Genomic DNA, 22,332 nt, shown 5'->3' on the forward strand with positions numbered 1-22,332 from the left:
GTTATGTACAAGGGGCCCCCAGGGGATAGGCAGCGTCGTCCCTGGACCTTGATCCGTTCCTGTTTCACACAACTCTGCCGTGCCGTGTCTATCCGTCCCTCTGATGTGCTGTCATCCCCTTACCATACTGTTACCTTATCCCGCCAGTCGACAAGTCGAACCTCCAACGCCCAACGCCCGATGCCCAATGCCTATAAACATTGCTCTTTTCCACGGAGAACTCGGCCCATGGGGCAGGCGCCTTTGAGACTCGCCTCGCCTCGCCTCGACTCGCGGGACATCCTCGATGATGCAATTCTTCACGTCTCTCGAATTCCCTCAGCGCCCAACCAATGCCTGATGCTTAAGCCAACAATGCCCTGACACGTAACAATAACTTCACGCCTTCCTTCCTTCCTTCCTTCCTTCCCTCTTTAGTGGGGGGGGTTTTTTTTTCCCGCTCTTCTTCTTTCCTTTCTATTTGCTTCCACGTATGTATCCCCGGTCCACCCCCTTCAACTAATTATGTAAATAAACTCTTCTTATAGGGGAAGGAAAAAGGGAAGGAAGGACGCTATGCAAAGGAATTTTGCATGTACGAGGGACCTGCCTCTGGTATCCGTATCTATCCCTCTCCATACCTGCTGGCAGCTACATGCACACTACCGAATGCCCTTGGCACAGCACAGCCATGCGATTTGTGGAGGGGGAAGGAGGATGAAACGGGGGGAGGGGGAGGGAATTGCCAGCACATCTGCGACGATGTCCTACACCCTAGACTCATGTCCATGTACGTGTGTCTAAGGCCAGGACTGGGACCGGGATCGGGCCCCGTGTTTAGGACCAGGCCGATCGAGTCTCGTCGTCGTTACTCGTACGGGTAGGGTAGGTATGTAGGTAGAGTATCTAGGTGCACAGGTACCTACCCGTAGTGTACCCTGTCTCCCCGGGGGTCGCGATGGGCAACATGGGTACGAGTAAAAGCGAACAAGGCGTGCCAACACAGTAATAGATAGGTTATGAACCTTCGTACGGGGTAATAGGTAGTACTCGCAGCCGCCGGTAAAGGCGACGGAATCCATGGACCATGTACTTTGTACCTTTAGTTGGCGGCCCCTTTCCCGACAATGTTTTGAACTTTGAACTCACCGTTCATTTTTGTGTAACTGTAAAATACTCAAGTCAGATACTAGATATACTAGGGACATAATTCTTGTACGGCTCTGAAGACGCCACGCCAGCCTGGGTCCATTTCGCCCCCCTTCCAGCATAGAAATCCGGGCAAGGTGTTGTTCGTTCTTGCAACCAACGACAGGTAAGGACACGGCTGAGATGCAACCTCCGACCTGGGCAAAGATGACATCCGACCGGGCTTTGCCTGACTCACGCGCGGTGTGATGGTCCCCGTCGTCTATGTACGAGCATACTGATGCAGCCCCCAACCAAGACCGAACTCATTTCCTGTCCAATGCTTCGTCGCATGCATACCAGTCAGAGAGAGAGAGAGAGAGAGAGCTCCCATCCTCCCCTTGTCAACACTCGTCATTTCAAACCTCTTCCTCATCATCCAATCCATCCCCCAACAACTCATCATCCTCCACAACCTGGGAATAATCTTGTCCTCTTCTTGCAAACGCATCTCTCGAGCGATAGGGGGCTCCATACCCAGCATCCGTTCCTCTTCCCGCACCAAACCTCCCTCCTGAAGCACCACCACTCCCAAGAGGCATATATCCTTTTGCACTCCTCCATAAACTCATCACGAGTAAGGGCGTTGCCTTCGCTACCGCAACCACACCACTCACCACCGCCACAGGGATCTTGATCCACAACGGATCACCGCTCGCTCCGGAAGAAGTCCCGGTGGCGCCCATGCTTTCTCCCAGCCGAATCTGTCCAAACGAGCCAAATCCGCTCCTCCATTGCGTATACACCCAATAGCCAATGCCGAGGGCGACCGTAATAGGGATCACAATCGCAAAGAATAATGCCACGCCTGAAATGCCGTGCTTCTTCTTATATTCCTTTTCATGGCCTGGACAAGGTCTCGACTCCAGCTTATCCAATTCCCTCCCCCCCTGGCACGTCGTCAGTGGTATCCTCCTATAACCCGTGGGATACCAGAACTCGAGCTGATTTGGATTATCTCGACAGTTCTGTTCGTGATCGGCTGGCTGCAGTCCCGGAACCAATTGACACGTTCCATCGGCTTGCGCCTGGTAGTTGTAATCACACTCAAAGTCCTGGCGCGTGCAAGAACAGTTTCTCGCAATGTTGTGCACGTGACTGATGACCTTGCCGTTGTAGCATTTGGCGTCAACACGTTTGCGGTGATATTGAGCTACGTGGCCGAACAAGCAGTTTGAATCTTGCATGGGATGCTTTGGTTCCCAGAGCGCGTAGTCACCTTTCTCGGGGTTCTTCTCGTCGAGATCGCATTTGATTTGGCGTTCTTCGAGGCCGGAAAAGTCCAGGTGCACAGTGAAGATGCCACGTTTGGCGGTAGTTCCCAATTCACGACCCCACAGAAGGAAGTTGCGAGAGTTGTCCGATGGTACGGTGGTAATGGCGTCGATCTGCATTTCCACATCCGGGGAGAACACGAACTCTCGCCAAGTCTTGCCTTCGTCAAGGGTGTAGAAGAGAGATTTGGTGGGTTGGGACTCCTTGACAATCACGATGATGCTGCCTTGGTCGCCGTATTCCCACATGTAGCTGCCCTTCTTGACGGATTGCCAAGTGATACCAGCGTCGCGAGTAATGAAGGTGTCTGTGGCTTCATCGTCTTTCCGGGCGAGGTATTCACCAACGTTCCCCACGGCCATCATTAATCCAACCGCGCTAGGGCTGGAGAATGTGGCTGACTTATCGGCCCGTTCGGTATAGCTGTGAATGTGCAGGGAGCATTTTTCGGTCGCCTTGTTCGCCTCTTCCACACAAGGGTAGTTATTTCCCAAGGCATCCTCCTTCGGTGGTGGGAAATACGCCCATTGTGCACCGTCGTTGTGGGTAATCATCGACTTGAGCTTCTTCCTCTCCCCGTTGTTCGTCTCGTCGATATTAGACACGACGTTGACCATGGCAACTCCTTCGAGACCCTGCATTTTCTCGAAATCGACATAGCCTTCGGTGTCCCGATTCACACCGCCCAGAGTGAAGACATACGATGTTCCGTTGCTGTTCGACTTAATGATCGCACCGTACTCGTGATCTTGAACAGCGTTTACGGTGACATGAAGGAACACAGCGTGAGTAGAGCTGTCCAAAACCGTGTAGGCTTGTTGATGCTTCACTTGAAAGTTTCGAGGAAATTCTGCAGGCGCAAACGTTCGTCCATCCACACTCGCATCCACCTTCAAGCTCTGCCTGTCTTCAGTCTTTGCCGCAACGATGATGAACTCTGACATGGTCGCAAAGTCTAAAATGTCCGGGAAATGCACTTTCGACTCGGCAAAAAAGTTGTCGCTGGATAAGAGCATGAGGTTCTTGTCTGGATTTTCGTCTTGATACTGTTCACAGTATATCAACTGGTTACCACGGCCTTGACTTTCTCGTGTGATAAATTCGCATTTTCTTGCATAACGAACCAGTGTGTCCCAATGGTCGCCACGGTCTCTGGACAGCCAAATGTTTGTGTGGTCGTCGTTTCCAACGGAACCAGACCAGAGTAGCCAGTCCTTGTATTCGGAGTGGAATCGCAAAGTTGGTAGCCGTAGGGTGCTCGGTCGTTCTGGAGCCGTGAACTTATCGAACCTATCCCCTCGATCAATGGTGTAGTGGACGGTTTTTGAGCCTGTCAGGAAAAAGACTGAATCGTGATGGTGAGGGTTAGGCGCAATGGCGGTGATCGGCTCTCCCTTGAGAATTCGTTCCCAAGTTTTGCCATGATCCCGTGATAAGAAGATATCTTGCTCGCTCGTGCGCATGACGATGGTCTCGTCATTTCCCTTAGAAGTACCACTTCCTCCAAGATAGTACCATTCGGAGAAGCGATCAGCGTTGAAGTTGGTCTTCTCAACAGTGATCCGGCCCGAAGCAGGCGTCTTCACCGAGTCCGAACATGGCCTTTCGATCTCCTTGTCGAGTTCTTCACCACCCTTGCGCAGACATTCATTGCCCGGAATCATTCGCCATCCGGACGGGCCCTTGAAGGTGTCTTTCTCATTCTTACATGCGCCCTCTGGGACAGCAATCGGCTGTGCAGGATTGCATTTAGTGCGATCGTCGGGGTCTCTGACAAAGTTGTAGTCACACTCAAAGTCAGCCATCGTGCAGACGCACGGTTCGAACTCCGGTACAGGGTCTTTGAATTCCTCATCGATGAAGCAGTCAGCATCAGCCTTGCGTCTCCTGTAGAATTGCTTGTGTCCCATGAGACAGCTCGGTTTGCCGTCCTTGTCGACGCGAGCGGGCCAACGCTCGAAGTCGTCCTTGCCGCAAGCTCGTTCATGCAGACCCTCAAAGTCGATTTTGAACATAACCCACTCGGTCTTGGAACCTGTCCCTTTGGCACCCATCATGAGGAACTTGAGGGTAGTCGAGTCTGGAACGGTGGTGAGGAACCTCGCTCGGACTTTCTCTCCAAGATCTGCCTTCTTCCAGGTCTTTCCATGGTCGATCGAATATCTTATGTGACCGGTGGAATCCTCATCGTCAACAGCGACAATAACTGCTCCCTGATTGCCAAACTCGTACAAATAAGCACCATCAAGGCCCTCATACCATGTGACACCGGCATTGTCCGAGACATACAGATCGCCGTCTTCGTAATCCTTCAAGAACTTTCCAGTATTGCCAATTCCCATGACAATGCCGGGGGCCGGACTGGAGAAGATCCTTCCTGTTTGCCTTGCGTCGGTCACCGAATGGAGATGCAGCCTCTTGTCCCCGACTTTGAGATCCTGAAACGTTCTTCCATCATCGAAACTGATCTGAGATATAACCTCTTTTCTAGGAATAGTCGAGCCCTCGACATCCTTCCAATTGTCGACAACATTCACCAAGACGATCCCCTGGATCGCCTGGACTTTCTCAAAGTCGACGTTGCCAAAGATGTTGCGATTGGTATGGTCAATGTTGCGCGTGAAATAAGTGCCGTTCGAGTTCGACGTGAAGAGGTAACCCATAGGATTGGTAGGCCGTGATCCGAGTACGTCAACCTGTAAGCTGTAATTGGTGCTTTCCAGGATGGTATAGGCATCTTCATCGATCCGATGCTGTCCGAACTCTGCTCGGTGCCATTGTGATGCGTCTTTTGTCACATACAACGCCAACTCATCTGTGCCCTCAGACTTTGCGGCTGCAACCAAGAATCCTTTGACCGCAGCCATGCTAATGATCCCAGTCACGGCCCGGCCATCATCAAGTGCAGGCTCGACCTGATCCCGATCGAAAAAGTCGTCGGACACGAGCAGTCGATTGTCCTTGGGCCAAGGGGAGTATAGCCCTTCCACGATGCAGAATATCCGATCTCTTATTTCAGGAGCAATCTCTTCTCCAAAGTCGGGGGTGCTGACAGCCCACTGGCATCCTCGCGTCATATCACCTAGTCTGTTTGTTGTCTTGAAGTCATCGTCAGTATAAAACGCCCGCTCGATGCAGGCCAGGCCGACACAGTGCTCGGCGTTCCATATTACTCGTTTGGGGTCCCGGCCATGGAAGCTCAATGGGGCGTTGCGGAATCTGGCAAGACCATCACCATCGGAAGAGAACTTCCTCCATGTTTCACCCGCATCTGTTGTCACCCAATGATCGGAGTCTAGGCCAATGATATATGCGCGCTGATTGTCATAGGGATGTCGATATACATCCAAGGCATTTCCTGACTGTCCTTGGTCGTTGATTTCCTTCCAGGTCTCGCCCGCATCGGCACTGCGCCAGACGATACCGGTCTCTCCATCATATCCAATTACAACATCTGAATCGTCGAAATAGAAGACGTTTTCTAGAGGATTATCGAATGTTGTGGAGGAGATGGTTGGGCCGTCTTTCTTTGCTTGCGTAGGCTGCGGAGAGGAGGCGAGTAGTAAGAGGAGGGCGACCGACGAGACGACAGCGCGACGACAGTAGGATCTTATTATCATCTTTGATTACCGCATCGAGCGGATCGTAAGGACCGAACTACAGTCAGAAAAAATAATCGCAAAGGGCTCGAAAACGAAGAAAAGTGATATGGACACAGTTGTCGGATTGGAGATGCAAATGGCGTTGCCTGCGATCAACAATTCTGTGAGGCTCGTGGCTCACCTTGCAAGATTATGGCCTCTGGCCGGATGGGGGTAAGCGTCACCACCTTAAAACGCGGCCTCAGCGGGAGCTGGCTCGCTGCGGACTCGCTGGGAGCTCCTAAGTTAACTGCGCCAGAGGCCAGCGGCAGAAGGTTGACCCCGGAACAGCTCCCGTCGGTCACCCCTTACGAAGATAGTGATCCCAGCAATGCTGTGAAGAAGAGGGTATTATTGATCATTTTCGTTAAGCGGGTTTGCCTTCATATCCCTTTCCTTGGATTGTGACTTTTATCAATCCCATCAAGCTCCCAGAGAGGATGCCCACCCACCCCCTTTGCAAATGCAGCCAGGTCGTAGTTTGCTTCCTCCATTTTTCCCTTGCCCATGTTCCGAGTCCGCTCCCTGGCTTCAAAGCGATATCTCCCGGCCTGAACGCCTACGCTCAAAAACGGCATTGACATATGTATCTGGATATCCTATGCTGTCGCTTTATCCAAACAAAATAAAAAGTCGATTAGTAACTCTCAACCGTCAGTTGGCCAAAATCATTTGAGCCGTAGTTTTCGGAGAAATCGTTTCATTTTGGATTCTTCGGCGGGCAGTGTATCCCATATGGACACTGCGTTTCCATCCGCGGGCGCGTCAGGCCGCTCCAATGGTGGTTTGTGGATCTTCTTTTGACGGTCTCGTTGTGATTGTTGTTCTTCCGGTGAGCGGAGATCTGGTCTCGTCAAGGTCATATGCAGCGTCATCTCCCGATCTGTAGGGATGCCACGGGCATATGTTTCGGGCTGTCTTCGGATTGAAAATGGTCTTAGACCTTTGGCCCCATCGACACTGTTCCCGTGTGATTGTCGGTGCATGTGGAAAACCGCTTCTTCAGGGGTTCGAGGGTCAAATATCGTATCCGGTTCGTCGCCATCGTCACCATCATCCCCCGATAGCGATGGTGTGTCGTCATGGAAGAAAGTTCGATTAAATTCAGGCCTCGGTTGTGGGCTTGTCATCGGTCTGTTGTGGTTCCACTGTTCTCGCTCTTCTACGGAAGGAAATCCAAACTCGATGGCCTCATCGAACTTTTGTGGGGAGGCAAGATAGAGCCTGAGCTTCATTCGAGCCGCAGGGTCTTGGTAATGCGTTGCTCGAGGATCGATAGATGATATTGACGCTTGAGACCGCAGGTGTTTCAGAGAAAACGAAGAGGAACGGGTGTGAGGAGGTCGCAAGGGTAATGCCGGCGTCGGAGGCGCTTCTATAGGAGGACGGGATGATGATGTCGAGCTGCGGCCACGGCGTATAGAAAGGCTCGAGAGAGAAGGGTTTCGCCGTGAGCGACGCTGGACTGGTGCCGACACCGACATTGTGCGGCGGTTTGTTTCTGCAATCGCTGCATGGTAGTCGTCCAACTTGAGATCGAGATCTCCTTCATCCTCCAACCATCGAAAACCCTCTATTGAGTAGTCGCCCATGTCGATAGCAGAGTCAACCCGGAGTTCGTCTTTGAGTTCTTCGCAGTCCACAATGGAGACGCCGTCATCCGAGGCTCGGCGTTCAAACAATGCAAAATGACCAGGATGCGAACTGCGGCGGCGGAGTGTTTCGTCTGCCGAGTCGAGGATGATGGTGTTTTTCTCTTGGGAGTAGAATGAGCACTCTTCCCTCGAGAATAACTTTTTCTGGACGGCAGGGGGCAAGGAAGCGAACCAAGCGACAGTGTTTGGAGTGATGTCCGCTGCCGAGCAGCGTCTCCTCTGTAGTCTTTTACCGTTGAAGAACTGGCCGGTCTGTATGATTCCGTGGGTCAGGATGGTGAAAGTGTCGGAAGGTTGAGTCGTGAAGCCGGCATTGTTTGTGGGATGAATCGACAATTGGGAAGGGGGACGTGAGAGGTGTCTGCCATCTTCAGCCAACCTGAGACGTTCTAAGCTACTAAAATACTGGTGCAACACATATGTTAGCCGTGGACCTGCAGCCTAAGCGATCGAATGAGGCTATCATCTTGTCTAACGGTCACACAAGACAAGCCCCAAAGGTGGTGGAGGAAGCCATTGGGATTCTGCGTCGTGTTGGTGGTCCCTGCTTCGAGGACGGAGGATCGTGCCGCGCCCAGGATGCCCAGGGCTCCCCATTTAGGCTAGGGGCAGCATGCCTAAACCCCAAGCATCTCAAGCCCAGAGCTGTTGGCGGCCGGCGGTGATGATGGCGCGGATTCGGCCTCAGTGGTGCGGTGGATGCAGGATGATCTGACTGGGAATGACGTGGGACGGCTCAGGCGAACACGGGCGTTTTGGACGGAGATGGCAGTGATGTGCATCCTTCTGCTGGTCTCCCTTACCCCCCCTTCGAAGATCATGGCGAAGATCCTGTTTCACTCCAGCGAGGCGATCACTAGGCTGTCGGCAGAGGTGGTGTTGAATTTCGCCAGAAGCGGGTGCATCTCGAGCGAAATGAGGGAAAGAGAGATGGGGTAGAGACTAATAGCAAACTCACTTTTCGAACCACGACGGGAGGTAGAGTGTCAAAAGCCACATCACTGGGAAACGAAGGGCGTCGAGAGCGCCGCATATTGGAACAAGTCTGGGTGGGAGGGTTTGGACTAGCAGTGGTGGCAGTTGTGGTGGTGTAATAATTGCTCCGCTTTGGCATTGGGATTCCGCCGCATATTCTTGCCGTGTCCTCTCAACGCGTCTCACCCAGAAGAACAAACTTCTGGAGTCGGTGGCCGTCGATCGGTATGTAGGTAGCTTGGTAGGTCACTTTTTTGGCTTCAAGAGAGCTGAACCGTTCCTGAAAGTGCCCCGATGATCGACCCTGATAGCTGCCTGTACCGTCGTGCACACACTGGCTAGTCTCTCGCTTGGGGCATAAGGGGATGCTTAAGCGGACAGGCGGAAAAAGGACATATACCTATGGGGACTTGGGATAAAATTACACGAAGCTGTGTGTGTTTGGAGGGAAAGAATGTGAACTATTATAATAGTAACAACAACAGAGGCCGAAGTGAAAGTCCCAGGAAGTCTGTAAGGGGTGAGATGATGAGGCGCTGTCATCTGGCCTGGATATATGTCACCGATATGTCACTTGAAGAAATGAGCATTTTCTTGAGCCGTGCTGTGCGTGGCCCTGGAAGCCCTGGGCTGAGATTAAAATCGACTCCGTGCATGGGCAAGGAAACCCTGCCCACTGACTGCCCACGATGCAAATGCAAATACGGCCTAGATACAAAGCCCTGCGACGTCTGGAACCATCGTGGCGCTCCTGCTTGCTCGTCTAGACCTGTACTGGCCCTCGCCGGCCCTCCATCTCTCCTCATCCATCTTGCTGCTCTTGCCGATTTTGACGCATGGACCTCACGCCGTCAGCTGCTTTTGAAACGTCCAATCCACACAAAACTCTTCTGTTGGCGCACTATCTTCCGCGAGGCGTCCTCGTGGTTCTTTTTAAGCGACACCGAGTTCATGCCGCCATGCGAAACCTCTATTGACCAGACGTGAGCTGCCGACCGAACCCGCTAGATGCAGCAACGAACTGCTTCAAATGGTGTGGAATTCCCCATCCGCCTCAGGTATAAGTCCGGAATATTGTGCCACCAATTTATCTGGCCAGCTCCCACCCTGTCTGTCGCTTCATACTTTTGTACAAAAGGACTTCGAGGCATGAACATGACGCTAATGGAAGGGGGGGGAATGTGGCACCCCACCAAAGAGAACTCGAAGAAAAAGACACGGTCCACTTCAGACAAAACAAATCTGTCAGTCTGCCAGCCGACATGTCATATTTTTTTTTTCGGCGAGAGCCCCTCGCTTAGATTTCAGATTCGCTGCATTTGATGCTCTCCATTTCTTGCGATCCAGCATTTTTTGACTTCGTCCGGCTGGAGGGCTAAGAGATTTGGAGCGTGATGTCTGGCGCCTTAAGTCGCGTGGCCAACAGGGATCAGAGAATGACATCCTGCCCATCAGCTCCATTCAATGCACAGAACACAACTTGTGGCTGCAGAAAAGTCTCAGAGGTCAGGAGATCGGAACGCCAACAAGCGAAAGAGGCGCACGGAGGAGCGTAAGTTATCTTGATGTGGTTGAACACGATGCTGTCAAGCTGCAGCCACGTCAGTTCGAAATTCAAGGTACTGCTTCTTCCGAACTGCTGCAGTAACCACGCTCGAGAGCGGGGCGGTTGTGCAAACCGTCTGGAAGGAAAGGCGAGGACAAGCTCTTCGTGAACCATTCCGTGTCCCGGCAGCTAGAAATTGCTTCTCGGACCGACACGGGAAAACAAGTGAACCGGCGCCTTGAACACCTGTCCACTGATGTTTAACTGTGCCACCCTTTGTTTGGCTTCATTCGAGCAGTGGGGTGCACCTCTTTGGGAGTGTCTTAGAGCGACCTGCTATACTAGAGTATGTTCGATGCTCTCGTGGGATGCACAGGCCCTTTCCATCCCCACCATCTATATCTGAGGTCAGCTGGGAGCAACAGGCATCCAGAAGGAACCACCAGAACCGAACGCTGACGATAATTATGTCTATGTGGTCAATGGAACATGCGTTCTGTCAAGTAGTTGAGATCAACAAAGTCAGGTCGCCTTTACCCGTACCCGGCTCGGCAGGTACCGAGTACTTTCAGCTCGCAAAGAGCTAGACGGCAACCGGGAACCACAAGTGCAGGCTAACGACGGTGGGATTGGTCCTTGTTGTCGAAAGATGCAGCCATGTTGTTAGCATTGAAGACGAACAGGGTTGTGGCTCAGCACGGCGCGAAGAGGCGTGCAGCATCGCGATTTGTTCTGAGGTCGTCCAGGAAGCAATGCCTGTAAGCTGGTGGTGTGACCGGTACCGGGTACATATAAGGAATACCAAGCAGATGAAATGCTGACAAGACACCGGAGTTCGGTCCCAATTTCTCCCTGTTTCTGGGCATCTTGGGTGGACAGCCTTGGTAATTTGCGGGATATTTCCCTGGCAAGGACCAATCCGGGGCTTTACTCGTGTCTCCTTTTTTTTCTTTTCTTTTTTGTTTACCAGTTAGAGGGGTGTCCTGGCAAATTACCGGGTAGATAGCAGAAGACCAGTCCCTGCGAGTTGGACAAGCCCGAGGGAAGGGAGTGGGGGGCTGACTAGGGGTTGGCGGTATCGGACCCTGTCGAGACTTGCAAGGTAGACGAAGCGAAGGAGGACCTTTAGAAGGTTGGGTTGTAGCAAGTAAATAACACGTTGAATTAAGTATTGATAGCGACAAAAGGGCCTTCTATTCTTACAGACTGCAAGATTCGCCAATGCAGCTCGCAAGTGAGGTCTTGGTGAGGGTCCAACGAGAAGAACAAGCAGTCCGGAGGGAATCTGCAGGTCTCTGAAAGGCCGCCAACCACGACGCAGTGCCTGGAACAAGGTCCCATTGATCCGCTGATGGTGTCGAATGCGGGGAGGCAAGTCGACAGCCAAGCGGTGATGTTGTTGGTGGTTGCCGCTGGTGATGTTAACGAGTGGCGGTGGCTGCCGTGGTTAATGAGGGCGACGCTCAAATCAAGGCTGAAGAAATAAGTAGGGGGCCACACCGGGGTGACGGGCTTGGATGGGCCACTCGGGCGCCTCTATTCCGCAACCCGTTAGGCTTCCCTGACGTGCTCGTGCTGCTGAGAGCTGCTAGAACCGCTAAGCTCCTAGCCCAGGCGCCAAGTGGCCGAGACAGGCTTGCGATGGTGTGTGGTTGTCGCGGCAGGTTCCATTAGCACCATTAGCACCATGAGCAACCATTGGCATCATTGGCATCGCAACCCTCAGCCAACGCGACGGCGCGGTTGAAGAAACCACCCCCGTGTCATTGTCTCAAACAAGCAGTCAATCAACATCTGCGCTTTTTTGCCTGCGCCCTCCTGATTTTTACTTTCGTCGTCTACTGACACACCATCCTTCCTCCTCAGCTGAAAAGTCCTTCCTCTGCTTATATCTTCGGCATCGCTCTTGCGTTGATATCTGTAGGACTTATCTCCACCGAGTCCTCTTCCTTGTACCCAGCACCAACGCTTACGGGCATCGCGCTTCATCCCTCGGCCACGCCTTCCTCTTGCCTCAATCTCCCTACGCTAAAGATGCGTTTCGCACACGCCTTGGTCGCTGCGCTCTGCGCAGTCGTTGCGTCGGCCCAGCAGAACAATGCCATCAGCATTCCTGGTGGTCAGGGCACTTTGGACGTGACGGCAGGCCAGCCCCTTACTATTGAATGGACAAATCCTTCAAGCGGCACCGTTACCATCAAGCTGCAGCAAACCCCCATCACCCCTGATTCCGGTGTGGTCCTGGCGTGTATGTGAAGACCCTAACTATCCTTCCGTTCAGAAATAAATGTACTCACCTAAATGTAGCTGGTGTCCCTGCCTCCGCCCTAACGGCAACCCTCCAAATCCCACCCCCCGAGGATGTCAACTCCCACGTATACACCATTGAAATCATCGATGATACGAACCCCAGTAACATCAACTTCTCTCCCAATTTCGGCATTCAAGGCGCGACGGGGACGGCCACTGGAGTTGCAACTGGTACCGTGACCTCCACCGCCTCTGCCAGCACTTCCGATAGTACCTCTGGCAGCAGTACCGATACCTCATCTGGCACGAGCACGGATACTTCAACAATCACTTCAACTGACAGCTCTAGCAGCTCTGCTACGACCGCAAGCAGCAGCGACAGCAGTAGTAGTGAGAGCTCAGCAACCACCAGCAGCTCCCAGGAGACGACCGCATCAACAACCTCTGCGTTGCCAACTGAGACCACATCAGCTCCAAACCCCAACAGCAACGGAGCTGGCAGTCTAAAGGTTCAGGGAAGCCTTTTCGCTCTGGCCGCCGGGTTGATCGCAGTCTTGTAAAGTGTGTCCGGAGACGAAGTTCAAACACAGAATCCGATTCTCTTGTACAATCTTGGCATCCACTCCTCCTGCATATGGGTATGTGTATACCTCGGCAGCAGTCTGTGTTTATAACATCCTGGCTCGAACTCGGGCTTTGAATTTTGTCCTGTACCACTTTATTCACTCTGACAAAAAGGAGGTTCTATCAGCGGATATCGAATGGCACATGATTGCTGAGCGTGGACGCGATGGGTGACAGTACAGTCTTGTGGAGCATAATGGAGCATATAGGTGGATTTCCGGGCATGGCGCTTGTTTGATCAAAAGAGATGCGGAAGCTGGGTCCTGGATAATACATGTTGTGCTTTGAATAGCATAAAAAGGGATAATAAAATGTGTCAGCTGAAAGAGTGTTGGGTCTTCTTTCCATTTTCCATTGCGCGTGCTAATCTCAGGACAACGGCATTCGCAGAGACAAGGAAATAGAATCAGTGGGCAACCATTACTCAGAAAAGGCACAGATTCCTCACACAGACACAAACACAGATCAGACATCAGCAAGCAAACAAAAACACATTGAGCCGGTGACGGTTGTCGACGCTTGGGCGACGCTCGGGCACTGCATTCCATGCGGGAAAAGAGCAGACTATCAAGGCGGGCACCGGCAGAAGGGAGCAGAGGGCCAATCGGTCGCTTGCGCAGGCGGATGGAGCATGAGTCTGACCTTCCTGCTCAACCTGCTCAACCTGCTCAACATTTTGCTGGTGCTCCGGTCTTATCGGATGGTGGTAAGACGGCTGGAAGCCTACGCCGTTGAGCACCACTTACAGTCAAAACAAAGAAGGAGAAGAAAGGTTAATCCTGGTTCAGGTCGCGAGAACCCTAGGACTTTTCAAACATGCGTATGGGAGGGGAAAAACTTGAGCCCATTGAGCCTCTCACCCTCTTTTTCTTTTTTGTTTACTATAACGGAACGGAAGCAACTCTGTCGACCTGTTTTTGCACGTGCGATACCCAGGGCTGCAGTTCACATCAGCAACGTTCTTGCAGCACCGGCAGAGCGACGTGCATTATCAATTATCACTCCCGCCCCAGTATAAACCAATCAAGCTCGCAAAGAATTCCACGTCGTCTTTGTTTTCACCGCCATCTCTTTGTCTGAGACGATAATGCGAGCAAATCTTGTCTTGTTTGTCGTCTCGCCTGGCCTGCCTGCCTCCGCCGAGACACATCCTCCATGTTGTTGAAATTTTTATCTCTCGCTGCTGCGGCGCAATCAATCGTAGGGGGGCTACATAGATCACTCGATTCAGTAAGTTTTATCAATCGAAAACTGGATACTGGATAGCGAAGAGGAGAGAAGAAGAGAAAAACGAGAGGAGAGGAGAGTATTCGGGTTGACTCTCGCCCTGCATCCACCCATTTCCACCTGCTCTTGTCCTCGTTCCCGCCCCCGTTGTTCTGTTCTGCGCTGCGATGTGGCGCAAAAAGTCTGGACGTTGTTGTTTCCTGCAACACACTCACTCTATGGCAGGAAGAAATGGAGTACTCCGTGCATAGGAGACCGAATTCCGCGCCGTGCATGCCATGCCACGCCATAGCTACGCCGCGCAATGATATGGCTACATATGTGGGAACTTGGCATGGCTTGGTCTATCACATCCTCTGTCTGCTTGTTAGGCGCCAGATGTCCCTTCGCTATCACTGTCACAATCACTGCGTATCCGGCTATCAGCTATCAGCTATCTGCTACATATCAGCTATGTACGAGCTCTCGGCTGAGCGGCCTTGCGCATCCAGCCAGCCTTGAGCATCCTGTAATGTATGTAACCTTGCCTATCTCGCCAGCTATCCACCTGCCCGTTCTCAGCTAACTTCCTCACTTCTCACAAACGGCCACGCATCGATCCACTCGACACAGTAGCTGTCCCGGTAGCTAGTCAGTCAGTCAGGCAGGCAGGCAGGTAGTTCATTCAGTTGGTTAGCTAACTAGCTAGTTGATGTGCACACGACGCGCGCGTCCAGCACCAGCACCAGCACCAGCACCAGCACCAGCATCAGTACCAGCATCAGACACCGTCAAACCATCCAAAGGCTACAAGCTACGTACTAGGTTCGTTCGTTGCAAAGGCCCCGCCCTGAGCGCCCTCCCTTGCTGGCATGTGTATGTGTGTGTCTGTATGTACTCCCGCGCTTGTAGGAATGGACTTGTTAGGGAATGAATGGAGGAGGAGGACGACAGCTAACCCCTCGCTGGCCCCGATTGGACTCGGCTTGGCCTCGACCTTTGCCCCTCGACTCGCCCTCAACTCGCCCGACGAAAAGCCGTCCGTCACAGCAACGCTAGGACACTATAGTTCGCGGTCGACGTCGACGTCGATGTAGTCGTGTAATCGCCCCCCAGTCGGCGCGGCTACATACATACTCCGTTCACACACATCTTGTAGGCACGGAGCACGGAGTCCATACATCGGGTACGTGTTCAGTCGGATTTCGGCTGGCCACTGGGCTCGCTACCCACGGTACGTAGTTCAAGTAGGTAGCGAGGTAGGCAACCCCCAAGCCGGATTCAAGTGGCACAGTTTGCACGGTCAGTCACAGATTATGTACCTTAAGAGTGCTTTATAACGTCAAAGCGGCCGCTATATCGAATATAATTGACAGTATAGGATGAGTGACAGAGGGCCACTATCCCTGAAGGTAAACAATCTACCGTGAATGGAAGGGCATCTTTGGTCGAACACTGAATCACTCTAGACCGTGCCACTTATTTTTGAATCCAGCTTGTCTCTAAATGCAGCCCTAAGTACTACGAAACTCATCTGTCTGGTTCTGGTTCTGGTGCCGGTTTCGGTTGCGGCGACCGGATGGATGGCGCACTTGACTACGAGTTCCTCCAGAGTTGTAACATGGCGAGATGGTTGTTGTTGTATGTGGTCCAGCCAACCAGCCAGCCTTCTCCATGGCTGTGAGCGAGCCTGCTTTGGCGCCCCAAGACCGAAGCTCAAAGACTCTGCGGTGATGGGCGTTCTGGGTACTCGGCCGGTACCGCATCGTTGGAAGGTAAGTAGGAGTAATCGCCCTGGCTCGTGGTCAACTGCCCTCCACAAAGTCAGTGGTATAGGGAACGGATCCTCCCCATTGATCAAGTCTCGATTTTAGTTCGCTATCTCGATATACTTTCCTGCCTTGATATGTCCCCTCCCTTCTTACCCCCGAGGAGACGTTGTGTGGCATTTGAACATCCTTGGCTCATATATGTAGGGAGATAGTGGGAACAAAGAAGCCCAAAGAAAGCCTGCGTGTCACTTGTGCGGACTTCCCGATCACGACTTCATTAGATGCCGTGGTAATGGACGATCATGAGCATTTTTTCCCTCCTTCTGTCAAAAGTTCTCGAGCCATGAGCCATCGCATCATGTCTGTGGGCTGGAGTTACTCGCAGGTAAGACATACTCCGGCGGGGGGACGGGGGAGTGTGGTGAGACAAGCCTCAACCTTCGAGGGAGGGACAAGTCGAAAAGTTAATGGAAAGGTTTCTCAAAAGATTTTCTTGGATAGGGAATTGCAGGATCCTCGGCAGAGGCCGTGGCGACTGCAATGGCGGTGGTGGTGCCATACTTCGCCATCACGATGTGTTGCATGAGGTGCTTGTGGTAAGTTTTCAAGGCCTCAGTCACCTAGTCAGTTAGTCGCTCGCTCGCCAATGAGACTCGACGGCGAGAGCGTCAATAGGCTGGCTTGATGGCTGGGCCGGGGTGTTGGGGGGTGAGGGTCGATCCAACATGTGAAGGTCCGCTTGGTTGCGAGGAAAGAAGACATTGAATGACAAGACGTGGGGCAAAACCCAAAAACACTACACGGAAGGTGACACCACCGTCAATCAGCCTCAACTCCTCAAGTTCGGGCTTTTGATATCCTTGCACGCTTTTGGACCCTGGCACGTCTTCCTCCTCGTCGTCCTGATCCTCCTCCAGGTCCTCTCCTGAATGTTGCGTGCCTGTTGATCTCATTACGTATCAAGTTTCTCGACTCCAACCGCCGACTGCCCCCGATCTGCGTCTTGGGTTGTTCTTGGTCCAGACTCCTGCCTAAATGGGCATCTCTAGACCTTTGACTTTTGATGTCTCCATATGCCCCATGTAAACCCTGTAACCTGTAGGCTTCTGCGCTTTGACCAGTACGGGCTTGTCTCCTGCTCATTGGACGCTTCGGATACAGTAGCGCCGACGCCATCGTCCCAGTTTTTGCGGGGAAAAGGGTGACAAGACATGCGCCATGCTCACTAGGGTTGGTCACAGAGATGACGGTGGCCGGGGGGGAGAAGGGGATGGTGGCGTTTGCAACACGAAGCAAAAGATAAGGAGACCGCTAGGAGCCACATGAACTTAGGTAGGTACTCGTCAGTATTGAGTAGCTCAATACCCCGGGGTATTTGTGGAGGGAGATCAATGATCGCTCTGCCATTCCATTCGATACAGACTTTTGGCGGCACTTCATGCGTCTTCTTGTTTGTGCTATCAAAGTGGAATGTTCATCATCCCCCGTATGAATGCAAGAAGCATTTTGAATGCTTGATCGTCTGGGGAACCCGAGGCCCGAACATCCTCCACACCACACAGCCTGCCGGCGAGCACTGCGAAGCACGCACGCGAGCTTCCATCTTCACATGCGACAACACCACCACCTTCTGCGGTTTCTTCCGATATCGTAACACCCTTCTGCCGGGCTGCTCATGTCCTCTCGGTTTCACGCTCTCTTCTATTGGTAGCGCTAACCTGTCGAGCCGTCTATATCTTTCGCCAAATCCTTATCCCATCCTCCCAGCCTTGTCCGATTTCATCCGATCCAAATCCCGGTCAAACCGGCTTCTTGTATACAAGGCTGCGCGTATCTCCAGATTGCTGCAGTCACCTGACTCATATAGGCCATTCCAGATTTCATGTTGATTCTTGGCCCAAGTTCCGGTCCTGTAGACCTCATCATATAGGACTCGGTTTTGTCCCAACTTGGTACCGTAATTACACTCGTAATGTTGCAAAAATCCCAAAGAGAAAAAGAAAAGAAAAACACCACGCTATGCTGATGGGAAAATCATGGCGGAATGTTGTCCCGTCCAAACCGGTCGTGAAACATGTCATCGTCGGTTCCAGCCCACATTCCATACCACATGGGCGATATCTCTGAAAGTGTTAACGGCATACATTGCCTGCCCGAAAAGGGTATGGTTCATGGCTACCTCGTCCTCGTTCTCGTCGTATGGCATAAACATCCCAGAATCGGTGCGTCTCATGGTTGGGTGGCCGTCATTTCCGTCATCCTCTTCGTCATAAGGGGACCGTTCGTCTCCGAATGAAGATTGAGGCTGCCACGGTTCATCAACGACTTCCGGATCGTCATCAATGAGGAAATTCTGATTCGGCCGGGGAGGTCGCAACGTCTCTTGGGATGGTGAGGGTGAGAGCTTTCGTCCACTAGGCCAGAATCCATTCGGGGGATTAGGTGTCTCATGAGGTTCGGGGGTATCAGTCCTGTATTTTAACGTAGTGGATGGCAACGGCACAATGGTCTTGGACTCGTTGCTGAAACTGCCACGAGGCGTTGTTCGACCACTGCCACGACCCAATCTTTGTGCTGGGGCCATCATCAAACCACAGTCATCGTCCTCGTCATCCTCGAGAATTACGTCTTCATCATCATCATCATCATCATCGGGTTTTTCATCCTCCTCGGAGTCAATGGCTTGCACTTGTCTGACCTCTTCGTCGAAAAGAACGTGTTTGCACTCTGACGGAGTCGGCACGTCAAAGGCGAAAGAGGATCGTGGCCCACTGAAACCAGGTGTCTCGTGTTCGGCAGGAGTGTTGACCACTGAACTGTCATATCGCGGCAGAACAAATTCGGAGTTGCCTCGTCTTAGGATGGGACGCCCGCTAGCCGGACTAGACTGCTGTATCCGGATGATATCTCCCGCCCGCTGTAGAAGAGAATGCTGTGACCTCGACCGTTCCAGGATGACTGCCGATGCCGACTTCTTCTTCAGGATGGGTTTCTTAGAGATGAAAGAAGATGAATGGGATAATCGGCTGGGTGGAGGAGAGGTGTTTGTCAATGATTGAGAGACGCTCCCGTTTGTCTGGAGCGGGCCGTATAGCCAAGTCACGTCACAGTCCTTGAGCCAATTGAGAGTCTCAGGCGAAACTGTCTTGAGGTGGTTTTTGGCCTTTGTCCAGGACCTCCAAGAAGCATTCTCTAGCCGAGTCCCGTTGGTAAGACTGCCCCGCCTGTGGATCACGTAGCTCCATGACTTCCAGATCTCTTCTTCTTTCCATTCATGTGAGAGGTAGTCCACGTGTCTCGTGGGTTCCGCTTCTATTGCCTGGTCGTCCTGAGTCTTTCTCCCCGTGAGCGAGCTGTCGTCCGTCGGCGGACTCGGTATTTGAGTCGTTAAATCATCATGTTGTTCGACTGACACAGCACCGTCCTGATTTGGCTTGCTGGCCAGATCAGAAGCCTCGAAAGCAGGGAATGCCATGTCCTCGTCCTCGTCCGTCATGTCCCTGTGATCCAGGGACAAGCAACTAGCCGGCGTTGAGGCATAGGAGTCCCGTCTCGAGGAATAGGTCAATTGGGGGGAAGAGGGTGCGGTCGAAGGGCCGGAATCAGGATATACTTTGTCATAGTCGTGGCGAGAGTAGGGAGAGGATTGGGAGTGGGGTTGACCGAAGGATATTGAAGGGTCTAGAGAGGATAGATCAGGGTATGAGCTATTAGAGCGTATTGGGCTCGACGAGAAATGCGAGGCTCCGGCAAGAGGAGCCTGTAGAATGGTCGTCATGAGCGGCACCTCATGAGCCTTCTGATCAGGCGTTTCTGGCGTCAAGTAGAATGGTCTGGGAGGGAAAATGCAAGAGAAGGTAGATAAGCGTCGCAGATCAGGTCGGTATAGATTCAGAATTGAAGACCGAAGGAGGCGAGATTTCTAGGCCAATTCGTCCCCGGTTTCCTTGTCTGTAGAGTATGGCGTGCTTATGTGCTGTGGGCTGGTCCTTAAACAGATGGGATTGCTTCGACAATATTTCGGTTGCTCAGGCCAAAGTGTGATGGGCAGCCTAGTATAGATCCAAAATATGACAGCAATGGAAGATGAATGGTAGCAGGATAGACCGTCCGGGGAGCCCGCTAGACCGGGCGATGCGTTGCTTAGAATGATCTGCAAGGACGCAGAGAGGGTTGAGAGAAGAAAAGAGATCGAGGATCAAGCGGCGCGGACGTGCATGTTGGACGTTTGGAAGCGAGAGTAGAAAAGAGGCGTTGAAGATATGTGGAAGAGAGGTGTGGAGTTTCCAGGTTGTAGCGAGATGTATGTCACGGCTGTGTGGATGGATGGAAAAAAAAATGAGTGAATGAAAACTGTGGGTGCGCTGTAGGTCGAGTGGGGGATTCGACCTGGAGGAGGGACCGGGAGGGACGTATGCGAGTCTCGAAGGATTCGATCAGAGAGGAGGGGTTAGCGACTACCCTTAGCGGCGCTATGCCAAGGGGGGTGTCCTTCCTTAGGTACCACCAAGGGCCTAGCAACCCTAGTTGCTTAGGGGCGAGGTGGGAGGCAACAAAGACGATAATAACTGTGAAAGCACCCGTCGAGCCCGCATCGAACAGTGGAGACAGTTGCCAAAGAGCCAACCACCCACCGCCCGGCCACGAGAGCGGGAGAGAGGACGACCGTGCAGTTGACTCCTTCCAAGCACAAACTGGGTCTGGGTCATTGTCCGGGGGACCCGACTCTGGAGGTTTACCAGAAAAGTTGATTTGAGTTGCCTCCTCCTTCCCTCTCCCACCTCTCGAGCCAGGGTCCGTGGGCATGCAGCGATTTGAGTGGCTTGGGACTCGTCGGATATGACAGTTGTGGTGCAGGCTCAGGGTAGAAAAGCAGCCTAAACAAAGCTGGCCGCGTGGGAGAAAGGAAGAAAAGGCCTCTAAAATGACCAGATGGTGGTTAGATAATTGCTATCATGCATGAGGGCTGGTCAAGGCTGGTGCAAGCAAGATGAAAGGGGGAAGGGGGAGGGGGATCCTCGTCCCAAGGGCAAATTAGAAGGCTAGTTGGCACAGGCAGAAGGGGGGAATAGTAGGCAAGCCCAGGGTACTGCTGGGGGACAAGAACTGGGGGGCGCCAGGGTTAGCTAGACAGCTAGGGATTACTGGGCATGGCTCGCTGATACTCGCCGTGGTCCGAGGCGAGAATTGCCTTGGTCGCCATCGAGAGCGGGTTGGTGTGATAATATTGCTCGGTCAGACAAGAGTAGCGGTGATGAGTGAGCTGAGACGTGAATGACGATGACCTCCACTACTTTGTATCCCTATAGGCGGGGAATCATCGTCCGAAGGTCGAACAGTCAATGAGACCAGAGCAAGAGATCGGTACCTCTAGTCTCATATAACTTTCGCTTACGCACGAGGTATTTTAAGTTGACTTCTGACTGCAGATCAGATCGATCATGATTACTTGAGCAAGAATTCCCATCACCAGCCAGCTATTCCTCGGTCCCGAACTTGATGGCAAATACCTGGTTTCAGTCAATCAATCCACCGTGGTGTGCTCAGGAAAGAGACTGTATACGCATCATTGACAGCCTCATATTCTTTGTCTTTTCATTCTATCCCCGGGCCCTTGGGTTCTTAGACTCTTAGATCATTTGCGTCTCTGTACCCCTCCTTCACCCTCCTTTCCGAGCAACTATGGCACCGCATCCCCTGTAAGAAAGAATGACATCCCACGCCCTCCCACTGATGATGCCGCAAGCCTGCAAGCCACACACCCGAATCCTGCCTCCCGGATCATTCACCAAGCCTTCTGTCCGACCTCTCGACATGGAAGCTGCCTGCTCATACCATTGCTCTCCATCAAGGGGCTACATTCACGGTAATAATCACTCTTGGCTAAGCTGATGGACCTTAGTGTTGCACCACCTTTCGTGTTGAAAACTGCATCTGGACATGGACCTGGCCAGATACCTCTTCCTTCCTCTTTGCATCAGAGATCACTCGTATAGATCACCCTTCGAGGTATGAAATTTTCATCCAATGGTCCTCAACGATCCACCCAACCATGCATCCCACTCTGCGTCGCAACCATGAGCCACAATTCCGGATACGCCACCCGAAAATTTCCTGAGACTGCTTCCGCTAAGAACTGAGGGCGGCACGGGTAGTCCTCTTCCCTATCCACGTCCCCCGTGTCCACACTTCAGCCTACGAACTAGGTAGATGGAACACCG

General features: G+C 52.5%; 4 protein-coding genes across 4 annotated transcripts; 1 reads left to right on the forward strand and 3 right to left on the reverse strand.

The window, feature by feature from the left end:
* Positions 1-1,526: 1,526 nt before the first annotated feature.
* A1O5_02278 (uncharacterized protein) lies at positions 1,527-6,062 on the reverse strand (the record flags this gene model as incomplete). Its single annotated transcript, XM_007742894.1, has 1 exon — positions 1,527-6,062. One exon carries the CDS (start codon positions 6,060-6,062, stop codon positions 1,527-1,529), a length of 4,536 nt encoding a protein of 1,511 aa, XP_007741084.1.
* Positions 6,063-6,751: 689 nt separating this feature from the next.
* Positions 6,752-8,255, reverse strand: A1O5_02279 (uncharacterized protein; the record flags this gene model as incomplete). Its single annotated transcript, XM_007742895.1, has 2 exons — positions 6,752-8,143; positions 8,223-8,255. The coding sequence occupies 2 exons, from the start codon at positions 8,253-8,255 to the stop codon at positions 6,752-6,754; spliced, it is 1,425 nt and encodes a 474-aa protein (XP_007741085.1).
* A 4,038-nt stretch (positions 8,256-12,293) lies between these two features.
* Positions 12,294-13,069, forward strand: A1O5_02280 (uncharacterized protein; the record flags this gene model as incomplete). The annotated part of the gene is made up of 2 exons (XM_007742896.1): positions 12,294-12,507; positions 12,567-13,069. The coding sequence occupies 2 exons, from the start codon at positions 12,294-12,296 to the stop codon at positions 13,067-13,069; spliced, it is 717 nt and encodes a 238-aa protein (XP_007741086.1).
* Positions 13,070-18,188: 5,119 nt separating this feature from the next.
* A1O5_02281 (uncharacterized protein) lies at positions 18,189-19,607 on the reverse strand (the record flags this gene model as incomplete). The annotated part of the gene is made up of 1 exon (XM_007742897.1): positions 18,189-19,607. One exon carries the CDS (start codon positions 19,605-19,607, stop codon positions 18,189-18,191), a length of 1,419 nt encoding a protein of 472 aa, XP_007741087.1.
* Positions 19,608-22,332: the final 2,725 nt, after the last annotated feature.

Source organism: Cladophialophora psammophila (genome assembly GCF_000585535.1).
Source record: "Cladophialophora psammophila CBS 110553 chromosome Unknown aczJe-supercont1.3, whole genome shotgun sequence".
Lineage (NCBI taxonomy): Eukaryota > Fungi > Ascomycota > Eurotiomycetes > Chaetothyriales > Herpotrichiellaceae > Cladophialophora > Cladophialophora psammophila.